At 54.9% G+C, this 12,427-nt stretch overlaps 1 protein-coding gene across 23 annotated transcripts in view; it reads right to left on the bottom strand.

The window, feature by feature from the left end:
- Positions 1–12,427, bottom strand: part of LOC105467351 (adhesion G protein-coupled receptor G1) — a 61,990-nt gene that overhangs the window by 21,112 nt on the left and 28,451 nt on the right. For 9 of the 23 annotated variants that reach the window (XM_071084628.1, XM_071084626.1, XM_071084627.1 and 6 more), the window contains exons 2-11: positions 11,849–11,947; positions 10,887–11,324; positions 9,159–9,291; positions 8,359–8,506; positions 6,993–7,124; positions 6,535–6,651; positions 6,253–6,298; positions 5,907–6,010; positions 4,954–5,072; positions 2,725–3,011 (exon numbers count right to left, since the gene is read on the bottom strand). In XM_071084628.1, coding sequence (XP_070940729.1) covers positions 2,725–3,011; positions 4,954–5,072; positions 5,907–6,010; positions 6,253–6,298; positions 6,535–6,651; positions 6,993–7,124; positions 8,359–8,506; positions 9,159–9,291; positions 10,887–11,324; positions 11,849–11,912 — 1,588 coding nt within the window. In that variant the 5' untranslated portion in view covers positions 11,913–11,947. The remainder of the gene's footprint in view (positions 1–2,724; positions 3,012–4,953; positions 5,073–5,906; positions 6,011–6,252; positions 6,299–6,534; positions 6,652–6,992; positions 7,125–8,358; positions 8,507–9,158; positions 9,292–10,886; positions 11,325–11,848; positions 11,948–12,427) is intronic. The other 14 variants (XM_071084638.1, XM_071084636.1, XM_071084637.1 and 11 more) reach the window with 4 other exon arrangements.

Raw genomic sequence — 12,427 nt, 5'->3', positions numbered from 1 at the left:
ACACAGACACCTCCAAAGACACACAGTGTCCTCACACAGACACCTCCAAACACAGCGTCCCCACACAGACACCTCCAAACACAGCGTCCCCACACAGGCACCTCCAAACACAGTGTCCCCACACAGACACCTCCAAACACAGTGTCCTCACACAGACACCTCCAAACACACACAGTGTCCCCACACAGACACCTCCAAACACACACAGTGTCCTCACACAGACACCTCCAAACACACACAGTGTCCCCACACAGACACCTCCAAACACACACAGTGTCCCCACACACAGACACCTCCAAACACAGCGTCCCCACACAGACACCTCCAAACACAGCGTCCCCACATAGACACCTCCAAACACAGTGTCCCCACACAGACACCTCCAAACACAGTGTCCCCACACAAACACCTCCAAACACACACAGTGTCCCCACACAGACACCTCCAAACACACACAGTGTCCCCACACATACACCTCAAAACACACACAGTGTCCCCACACACACAGACACCTCCAAACACAGTGTCCCCACACACACAGACACCTCCAAACACACACAGTGTCCCCACACAGACACCTCCAAACACACACAGTGTCCCCACACATACAGACACCTCCAAACACAGCGTCCCCACACAGACACCTCCAAACACACACAGTGTCCTCACACACAGACACCTCCAAACACACACAGTGTCCCCTCACAGACACCTCCAAACACACACAGTGTCCCCACACAGACACCTCCAAACACAGTGTCCCTACACAGACACCTCCAAACACACACAGTGTCCCCACACAGACACCTCCAAACACAGTGTCCCCACACAGACACCTCCAAACACACACAGTGTCCCCACACAGACACCTCCAAACACAGTGTCCCCACACAGACACCTCCAAACACAGTGTCCTCACACACGGACACCTCCAAACACACACAGTGTCCCCACACAGACACCTCCAAACACACACAGTGTCCCCACACAGACACCTCCAAACACACACAGTGTCCCCACACACAGACACCTCCAAACACACACAGTGTCCCCACACAGACACCTCCAAACACACACAGTGTCCCTACACAGACACCTCCAAACACACACAGTGTCCCCACACAGACACCTCCAAACACACACAGTGTCCTCACACAGACACCTCCAAACACAGTGTCCCCACACAGACACCTCCAAACACACACAGTGTCCCTACACAGACACCTCCAAACACACACAGTGTCCCCACACAGAGACACCTCCAAACACACACAGTGTCCCCACACAGACACCTCCAAACACAGTGTCCCCACACAGACACCTCCAAACACACACAGTGTCCCTACACAGACACCTCCAAACACACACAGTGTCCCCACACAGAGACACCTCCAAACACACACAGTGTCCCCACACAGACACCTCCAAACACAGTGTCCCCACACAGACACCTCCAAACACACACTGTGTCCCCACACAGACACCTCCAAACACACACAGTGTCCCCACACAGACACCTCCAAACACAGTGTCCCCACACAGACACCTCCAAACACACACAGTGTCCCCACACAGACACCTCCAAACACAGTGTCCCCACACAGACACCTCCAAACACAGTGTCCTCACAGACGGACACCTCCAAACACACACAGTGTCCCCACACAGACACCTCCAAACACACACAGTGTCCCCACACAGACACCTCCAAACACACACAGTGTCCCCACACACAGACACCTCCAAACACACACAGTGTCCCCACACAGACACCTCCAAACACACACAGTGTCCTCACACAGACACCTCCAAACACAGTGTCCCCACACAGACACCTCCATACACACACAGTGTCCTCACACACAGACACCTCCAAACACACACAGTGTCCCCACACAGACACCTCCAAACACAGTGTCCCCACACAGACACCTCAAACACAGTGTCCTCACACAGACACCTCCAAACACACACAGTGTCCCCACACAGACACCTCCAAACACACACAGTGTCCCCACACAGAGACACCTCCAAACACACACAGTGTCCCCACACAGACACCTCCAAACACAGTGTCCTCACATACAGACACCTCCAAAGGAATTTCATGCAAATGGGGGAATGGACAAAGAAGGGGTCCAATGTCAAACCCACAGGGAGCAGCAGCTGGAGTCAGGGGCATGCAGAGGTTGGGGGTCTGTGCAACGTCCAAAAAGATTTGTGGCATCATGATCCCCTGGGCTGTAGGTCTGATAAAAGGGGGCTGAGCCACAGGTGAATTGAACAGTCATTGGCCTCGAACAAAATGCCAAAGCCGCAGGGAATCTGTTACCCAAGGTCCAGGGGGATCCCGAGGCAGGGCCACTGCCAGCCTGAATTAATTAAATGAGTGGAGCAGGACTGGATTTCAGCCCCACTGATCTCTGAACTGGGTGCCTTTGAGCAGTGCACAGCCTGCACATTCACACACAGTGGCCCTGCTCATAAATCCCCTTTGCAATGCAGTGAGTGATGTGGAGAATTTGGAAGTGTTTCTTGGGGACAGGGCTCACCACTTCTTCCTAAAGGGGACCGTGACCCAGCCAAGGTGAAGGACACCTGAGGATGAGTGAAGGAGGCCGGGAGGGAAATCAGAGAGATAGGTGGAGAGGCAGAACCAGGTGCCTGGGTTTTACCAGAGCCAAGTGGGAGAGGCAGGTCTGAGGCACCCCCCATCCAACTTACCCCAGCCCATGGCGCTCAGCTTGAGCAGGTAGCCAGGGACGTAGGTGCCAAAGACCTCCACCACAAGTCGGTAGAGGTTGTAGCCCTCGAGGCCCATCCAGGAAAGGCAGGCGAGCAGGGAGAAGTGCAGGAAGATGGCGCTGGCTCGGCAGCCAGACTGGGAGCCCGTCAGGGCCACCGGCTCACTGAGCAGGAAGCTCACGTCCAGCAGGAAGACGGCCAGCAGTAGGTTCATGTGCACCTTTATGGTGTAGTCCCGAGGTTTCCTCCTGCACGGCAGGGGCACCCTGGTGGGCCAGTGTGGGAAGGTAGAGAGGGGAGTGTGCCCACAGCTCCTCCAGGAATCCTTCCCAGACTGCCCCCAAATCCGACACACACATGCAATCATACACGCCCCCTATCCTATTCCTGTGGCTGCAGCCAAGCTGTTCCCCACATCCCCCTGTGCACCTACTGTGTGCCCAGCACCCACAGACTCAGGCGCCATGTGCACGTTTAACAGAAGCCTCAGCCAGGCAGAGCGAGGAAGACAAATCAACCACGATAATAAACCAGACACCCCCAAAGTCGGAGAATGCCAAACACTTTGGCATTTTCACCGTGTCGGAGAATCCATGCCGTCCACGTTCTGTGTCTGCCTGTCTGTCTGCACAACTGTGCACCTGTGAATCTGAGTGTGGGCTGCGCGCATCGGTCTGTCTGAGGTTTGCAAGTCAATGTGTGCACACCCCACCTCCCACCCCCACTCCAGGATTCTACATGGCCCTACAGGGTGCTGCAGAACATGCAGGTCCCAGCATCACCACCCTGGAGTCCCACCCTGCCCTGCCCCTAACTCATGGCACCATCTTGAGCTGGTCCCTTCCCCTTGAGACTCTCAGTTTGCCCATCTGTGAAGTGGGAGAATGGTGCCCTCGTAGGGTCGGGTGAGAGTTCCACTGACACAAAGCATCTGACACAGATAAGGTGCTCAATTCCTAAGGGTTCCTGTGCTGTGTCCTTGGGCATGTTTGTGGGCAGTTGGCTGTTGAGGACTTCTGCCTCCACCCCCAGCCTTCCGCTGGGCCCATCTCATCACCCACCTGTCCTTCCTCATCACCATTACCTACTTAGTTCCCCGGGGACACAGCTGTGCACACACATGACAGTCATATATGCACACACATGCTTGTGCCCACACATAAATACAGCTTCGCCTTCCTCTCCTCCTTCCTCGTGACTGGGGACAGTGAGAACTGAGGGTGTCTCTTCTCTATCCAAAAGGGTTCAGCACTGAGGGCAAGTGAACCCCAATTTAGGCCAAGTCAAGCACTGACAATCTGACCTCTGCCACTTCCCCACTGTGTGACCTCAGGCAAGTCACTTACCCTCTCTGAGTGTTGCTTCATAGGGCTGTTGTGAGGAAGAACTGAGTTCACACATGTAAAACACTTAGAACAGTGCATGGCACGTGGGAAGTTGGACACACATGTTAAGAATGATCATTATCGCTTTGATATTATTCTGTCCACCCAGTGCTCCCACAAATCTGCTTATTCAAAGGCAGAAATGAAGATTCTTTCCTTTTTTAAATTTTTTGGTTTGCTTTCCTGTCTTACTCTAAGAAAGAAACAGATTCTTAGGGGGACTCCCTCAATTTTAAATGTTGACAATTAGCCGGGCGCAGTGACTCTTGCCTGTAATCCCAGCACTTCGGGGGGCTGAGGTGGGTAGATCACTTGAGGTCAGGAGTTTGAGACCAGCCTGAGCAACATAGTGAAACCCCATCTCTACTAAAAATACACAGGTTAGCCGGGCGTGGTGGCGGGCACCGGTAGTCCCAACTACTCAGGAGGCTGAGACAGGAGAATCACTTGAACCCGGGAGGCAGAGGTTGCAGTGAGCCAAGATCGTGCTACTGCACTCCAGCCTGGGTGACAGAGCAAGGCTCTGTCTCACAAAAAATAAAATAAATAAAAATAAATAAATAAATAAATAAATAAATAAATAAATAAATAAAATGTTGACAGTTAAAATTTGTAAATGCTATGTTATCTTTGGATAACCACAGATCTGAGGAGGAGATATGGCCACTAGGGGTCAGCATGCTGTACCCGCCACAGCTCCCCTAACCACACACACAGTTCCAGGTCATGCGGGTGGGCCACGACCAGAGGTGTGTGTGGTGCCCTGGCGGAGGTGTGTGCAATGGAGGGTCCCCTCCCCTGTCCCACCCCTTTCAGGCCTCACCTGGAGCAGAGGTAGGCGGCAATGGTGACGACGCAGGCCAGGGCAGAGACGACACATCCCACATAGGAGAGAAGGCTCAGGTAGTGCTTGTGCACGGCATCCACCTCCACCGAGGAGACCTGGCCCCAGGAGACAGATGAGGGCTGGCCTCCATGTCCCCCACCCAACCTGGAGGCTTGCCCTGCATGAGGGGCTAACCTGGGGCCCCTGGTGGGCCTCAGAAGCCTAAGAACCCCCTCTCCCACCAACCTGGAGGCTTGCCCTGCATGAGGGGCTAACCTGGGGCCCCTGGTGGGCCTCAGAAGCCTAAGAACCCCCTCTCCCAACTGAGCAGAATGTGTCCCATGAATGCATTTTTCTGGAGTGGGGGCGTCTTTCGATTTGACCACATTCTCAAGGGGCTTCCTGACCCACAGAGGCCAAGAACCTTTCATGAGAGAACCCCTATTCTGTCCTGGCACTGATGATTCTTCTACAACATTGAACATGGGAATAAGTTTCCTGTGAGGGAAGCAGATTCCCACACCCAGGGGTGTTCAAGCCCCAGGTGGATACCCACAGGCAGAATCCTGCAGTCCTGGGAGCAAGAATTCTGCGGTGTTGGGGGTACTAGAGGCCACCTCAGGGGCATCATTAGAAACACTCCTGGCCCCAGCACTGCCAAATCAGAACTCCAGGTGAGGGCCAGGAATCTGCATTTTAACACACACCAAAATTTGGGAATAAAGAGCAGGGTCTGTACGAACCAGCTCTTTCACTGACTAGCTGGTGGCCATGGGTAAATTGCTTAACCTCTCTGAGCCTCCATTTCCTCATCTATAAAATGGGACAACAATAGAAGCTACGTTGGAGAGCTGTTATGAGGAATAAATGACTTAATATATGAAAAGTGCTTGCACAGAACAAGCACACGGCCTGGGGCGTGAGTGCAGGGCGGGAGCGGGGACCCTCACCATCAACACTGCAAAGTAGGTCAAGTGGTTGCAGAAGCAGGATGTTTGGGTTTCTCTCCTGACGGTCTCACACCCAGCACTGCTCCAACGCCCCGGGTTGCTCACTGAGGAGGGGACGGCATGGGGCTCCAATCAAGTCCAGTCCTCCAGGACCCCACTGTGCCCACCCCCAAAAGCACGACTGTGTCATTCTTCCGCCCGGCCTACTCATAGCCTGCCATTGCTCTCTCTTCAAAGTCCACCTTTCTCCAGGAAGCCCTCGGTGATTAACCCCACCTCCACCACCCCCCAGGACTCCATTTCTCTTTCAGATACTTGTCCAGCCCTGAGACCCCTGCATACTCACATGTCGGGTCTTCAACCCAGAATACACATTGCAGAGTCACATTCTTCTGTAGGGACAAGAAAGAAGGAGAGTGGCTTCTGTTACACTCCCCCCTGCTTTACGGGCCAGGCAGAGGAAGCCTAGAACAGTCAAGCCACCACCTGCCCCATTTGGACCTGACTGGCTGGAGCCCTCAATCAGGCAATCGTTTCGTTATAAAGACAAATGAGTCTGGAGGGAGGGAGAGGAAAGGGCGATATGGCCGAGGGGCGCTTGTCCCCTCGATGGCTGGTCCCCACTCACCGGCTGTGGCTGGTGCTGGAAGGTGAGCACCACGGGCTCCGTGAGGTTGGCTACTTTGGTATTCTGCACCACAATCCCCAAGACCTTCTCACCCAGGACTTGGCTGAAATTCTTGTCCTAGATACATGGGGTTAGGGGAAGAGCGTAGGGAGGGAGTTCAGGGCTGAGAAGAAGGGCCCAGAAGCCCCTTACTCTCTCTAGATAACTCTCCCTCCCAGCACATTGCCTTGAGATGCTGCGTCTCCCTCTGGAACCAATTTTGCCCGTGTAGTCATTTACACCATAGTCAGAAGAACATTGCTTAGCCCTCTCACAGGGAGATTTGTACATTGCAGTGCAATTTCTAACTTTACAAGGAAAGGCTTTGACTCCCAGAGGAAGGAGCTCATCTGCACGCCTTCTTTCCACCTCTGTCAGAAAAAAACTGCTTTCTCCTGGGAGGCATGAGGACCCCATACCTGGAACAGGGCTTGGCTGCTGAAGTCCACCAGGAGGAGTCTCTTCTCAGCCTCCCCTCTCCGGCCTTTCGTCCTCTGGAAGAGTGTTCGAGGCAGCAGCACCGAGTACTCCAAGATCTCGCTCTGCTCCTGCTGCAGAGGTCCCTTCAGGGCTCAGCCAAATGTGGATCCCCAGATCCATGCCCCCCGCCCCAGCACACACACACCCCCATCCATCCCTTCCTTGACACCGCCACTTCTAAGCCTATTTCTTCAGGAAGTCAAGCCTGACTCATGACAGCCCTCCTCATCCCTCTCTTCCTTGCTACCAGCTCTGGCTGGGGAGTCTTGTGGTTAGAATCCAGGACTCCAGGGCAAATAGCCCTGGGAGAACCACGTGGTTCTGTTCTGTTGTCTGGGGCTTCAGATGCCAGCTCTGCCTACAGCAGCCAAGTGGGGGATGGCCATGTGGGCGGTGTGGGTGGTTCCCAGCTAACCATAGCCACTCAGGGAGCAGTCTCAATACGGGGGTGTGGCTGGGTGTAGTGGCTTACGCCTGTAATCCCAGCACTTTGGGAGGCTAAGGCGGGAGGACTGCTTGAACCCAGGAAGCCAAGACCAACCTGGACAACATAGCAAGACCCTGTCTTTACAAAAATAAAAAATATTTTTTGAGACAGAGTCTCGCTCTGTTGCCCAGGCTATAGTGCAGTAGCATGATCTCGGCTCACTGCAACCTCTGCCTCCCGGGTTCAAGCGATTCTCCTGCCTCAGCTTCCCGAGTAGCTGGGATTACAGGCACATACTACCATGCCCAGCTAATTTCTGTATTTTTAGTAGAGACAGGGTTTCACCATGTTGGCCAGGCTGGTCTCGAACTCCTGACCTCAAGTGATCTGCCTGTCTCGGCCTCCCAAAGTGCTGGGATTACAGAAGTGAGCCACTGCACCTGGTCTTACAAAGAATTTTTTCAAGCCAGGTGTGGTGGCAAGCCTGTAGTCCCAGCTGCTCACGAGGCTGGAGTGGGAAGATTGCTTGAGACCAGGAGTTCGAGGCTGCAATGAGATATGATTACCCCACTGTACTCCAACCTGGGTGACAGAGCAAGACCTTGTCTCGAAAAAAAAAAGGGGGTGCACGGACAGGCGTTTAGGGGCTGCTCTTCTGTTCACATGGGTGGCACCAGGAGACTGGTATAGGAAGCAGGTCCTGCCGCTGTGCCCACGCAGGGTCCTCAATCCCACGGTTGAGCTACTGACTGAGGATGGCTATCCTCGGGCCTGGAACCTTCTCAGGAGGCCCCAGGGAGAGACTGCAGGGGCACTGAGCTTCAGGGAGTGCTCACAGCCCCCACCTCCTGCCAGCCCCAGCCCAGCCCGCATCTGACCTCCTGCCGGGAGTGGATATGCAGGTCCTGGAGGCCAGCTGTGGGCTGGAGCTTCCACACCGTGGCGTTGACCCGGTCCTCCTCGAAGGACACCGTGTCCCCCATGAATCTCACAGAGGTCAGCTTCGATTCCAAGCTCTGCAACTGCCTGGCAGGGAGGAGAAAGCAGCGGTGATGGTGGGGAGGGGGCTGGGCCAGCAGGGAGACTGAGGCAGGAGGAGGAGACACTCAGACAGAGACACAGGGAAGAGGCAGAGGCAGAGGCAGAGAGAGGGGCTGGGTGGGCAGGAGAGAGTGGAGAGCAGACAAAAGAGAAAAGCAGGCAGCTGTGTGCATGAGGGAGAGAAAGAATGAGCTGGGGGTGGGGTCAGGCAAAGGAGGCGGGGGGCCTGGGAGCCACAGGAAAGGAGAGCAATGGGGTGGTGGGGGCTGTCCTGGGACTCCGCACTGTGGATTCGGGCCCAGCTCTGCCTGTGCCAACCCACTCCGTGGCCTTAGAGCGGCTCTGCCATCTCTGAGCCTTGGTCTGCTGGGCTGTACCATGGACCACCTGTCCCTTCTTTACGTGAGGGAGGAGGGCTTGGGATGGTGGATGCAATGTTGGTTAATGACTCAGACGGGAGAGGAGCTCAGCCTGGGGGGCTTGTGTTGACTCCCAAAAGGTGGAAAGATCAATCAAGGAAGCATTCCAGTCCCAGGGAAGGCCTCGCAGTGGCCCCCCGCTCCAGGTCTTCGCTTGCCCAGGTCCAGATCTCTGATGCCTTCCTGGTTCCCCTCACAGCCCCAGGTGCCACACTTACTGGCTGGCAGGGGTGGCCGAGGGCCTCCTCGAGGCCTTCTGGGGATGCTTCAGGAACTGGCTGAGCAGCTGGAGGTCCCTTTTGAGCTCGCACATGTCCACCGAGGCATTGTGAGCAGCTGTGTGGGGAGGACCTGGGGGAGGGGTGGACAGGCCCCCGCCGAGGCTGCTGACTCAGGCCCCAGGACCCTCCCATTCTGCCCCCTGCCACCCTGACAAGTCTCTGAATGCCTCGATCTTGACTTTATAGAGGGGAAACTGAGGCTCCAAGAAGTAGAGTGGACTCTGCCAAGGTCACTCAGATGAGGCCAGCCTGTGGGGGCTGTGTCTTACAGAACCCGCCAGCAACGCCAGCCCCAGTGGGATGGGGTGGGATGCGCCTTGCTCAGCCCCCTCTGCAGGCGCCCTCAGCTACACACACGGAGCAGGGAGGGTCCAGCCAGGCCTCCTTAGGAGGGATGTGGGGGGCTTGGTGGTTTGGTGGTGGTTCCTCGGACTCCACACCCACCAGCCTCCCTGACTCCAGGCTCGGGCCCCTCTGCCCAGGTAGCCTGCACTCAAAGGCGGCCAACTAACGTATCTCCAGGGATTAGCTGGGAGTCAGATGAGGAAGACAGACAGTGGGGGTTAGAGAGTATACTTTCTGTGCCACTGAGGAAGGCAGGCCCTGGGTAGCCACATCTTTTGAACGCATAACCCAGAAAGCCTGGGTTTTAGGCGATTTGAAATCCCTGGTCCATGTTTTTTAAAAACCCTCTACAGGTCAAACAAGACCAGGCTCAGTCTGGTCTTCAGAATGCCAATTTGCAACTAGGACCAACTTTGGCCTAAATCCTCCCAGGTTGCAGGGCAGAATCCCAACCTGGCGTGTGGAGACCCCCCGACCACTGATTGGCCTGGCCCTGCCAGTTGCACTGGACATAGTCAGTTAGCCTGTTACACTAACACAATCAAAGTGCTGTGCCCTCCAGCCCTGAAAGCCCTGCCTCAAACTCGAGGTGCTGGAAAGACATGAAAACCCCCCAGTAAACCTTCAAGCTGCTTCTGATGCTCCTCCTTTCCTGGCCACCGTTCAGCATTTAATGGTGCTGAATGGCAGTGGCCACATGGAACCTGTCACACTCAAAGGGGAAGATGCAGCTTCTGGACCTCAGAGTCAGCCTCACTGCTTTCCTGACCTTTGACCTCTCGTGCTCCGCCCCTCACCCCCACCCCACTCCAATCAGCTGCTGGGTTCAAATCCTGGCTCTCCCATTGGCTAGCTGTGCAGCTTTAGGCAGCCTCTCTGTGCCCCAGTTTCCTCCTCTGTGAAAGGAAATAAACAGTCTACACTGATGCTGAGGAAGAATTTTTCCTCTGGCTCTTGATCTTCAGTCCCTTTCCAGTCTCTGCTCTCCCATCCTGTTCAGACCTCATCCTCCTTCACCAAGACCTTCTCTGCAGCCTCAGGATGGGCCCTTGCCCCTCCATCCTCACCCCTGCCTGCCCACAAAGTGACCATCAAGAGACAGTGGGGCCAAGCACAGTGGTTCATGCCTGTTATCCTAGCACTTAGATCACACTCCTCCCCTCCTCAGATACCTTCATTGGCTCCCCAGTGCCTGTGAGCAAAGTTCAGGCTTCCTGATCTGACATTGCGAGCCCAGTCCACTTTGCGTTTTGCCTTCCTTGCCTCCAGACCACTGCCCAGTTATTCCCTCTGCCTGGAAGTTATTCCCTCTTGCCTTACTGTGGAAGGAGAAGGTGAAGTTGGAGGCACTGGGCAGGCTGATGTTCTGAGGGCTCCACCAGGAGGTGACAGAAGTGGCGAACAGCGGGGGCCCCTGGGCCAGTCTCTCCTCCTGGTGCTGGAAGCAGAGGAGGCTAGAGGCTTGGTCACTCAGCAAGAAGTCATGCTTGCCATAGAGAAGATGCAATCTCCCAGCATGTCGGTCCCAGTAGAGGCAGAAATGGTAGAGGCCCCTGGGGTGAGGGAAGGATCGGGAAGCAGGGTGGGCTTCAGGGAAGGGGGCATGGACTGTGAGGGCCTCCTCGGAGTTCTCGATGGAGATGCGCAGGTCTGGCGTGAATTTGTAGTGGAGGCTGCTAATGTGTGTCTGGTTCCGCTGGCTGCAGAAGCGAAAGTCTTCCCTGTGGCCCCTGCCGTGGGCACCTGAGGAGGCAGAGGCTGCAGATGGGACCCTGTGGCAGGGGCTGACCAGAGGCATGGAAGGGGACAGGACCTAGGCTGAGTACATATGAACTTGGAGCCTGAGACTCACACACATTCCAAGGGTCTACAAAAATGTATTAGTCTTTCCCGCTTAAAACTTATCAGCATCAAACTATAAAACAAGGAAACTGAAAACAAATAATAATTTCAAAGGCAAAACATACTCTTAACAGCAATGAAGTATTTAATGAGGCCATGGCTGCCATAGACGGTTGTGCAGGTGGTACACTGCACAAGAATGCTCTGGCTGCAAAGGTGAGTGGGACCAGGACCCCATCCAGGTTCCATACCCTAAGCTGTGCACTGCGGGGCTGCACCTGCCAGAAGAAAGGAGTGTCTTTTTCTTTTCTCCAAGGTACCCTCTACTAGCTGAGCTGTACCTGCCTAAAGGAGTTAGCATGTATGCCGTCAGCCACCCTAGGCACAGGGACTTTTTAACATAAGTTCCAACAGCCCAGGGGAGCCCTGGGAAGACTTGCCTTGGACCAGGAAGAGCAGACTCAGCAGGAACAGTGTCGTCTGCAGCAGCGACTGGGCAGTCATTTTCCTCCCACAGAGTCACTCTTGGAAGTCACCACCTGGAAAAGGCCAGGAGTGTTAGCTGGGAGTGTGGCCTGTGTGGCGGTTGGGCTGGCCCTGCAGAAGAGGAGGCCAGTGTGGCATGGATGTGGGAGGTGAGGTGAGGAGGCAAGTGTGGAAACAGCCCATAGACCTCTCCAGTGCAGCCAGAAGCTGATCATCAAGAGGCAGTGAGGCCAGGCGCGGTGGCTCATGTCTATATTCCCAGCACTTTGGAAGGCCAAGAAAGGTGGATCGCTTGAGCACAGGAGTTCAGACCAGCCTGGGCAACATAGTGAGACCCTATCTCTACAATAAATAAAATTAGCCAGGCATGGCGGTGCATGCCTGTGGTCCCAGCTACTAGGGAGGCTGAGGTGGAAGGATCACTTGAGCCCAGGAGGTCGAGGCTACAGTGAACTATAACTGTGCCACTGCACTCCAGCCTGGGTGACAGAGTGACACCCTGCTTTAAAAAAAAAAAAAAAAAAAAAAAAAAA

Source organism: Macaca nemestrina, chromosome 18 (genome assembly GCF_043159975.1).
Source record: "Macaca nemestrina isolate mMacNem1 chromosome 18, mMacNem.hap1, whole genome shotgun sequence".
Taxonomy (NCBI): Eukaryota; Metazoa; Chordata; class Mammalia; order Primates; family Cercopithecidae; genus Macaca; species Macaca nemestrina.
This window is presented reverse-complemented; position numbering and strand designations above follow the sequence as displayed.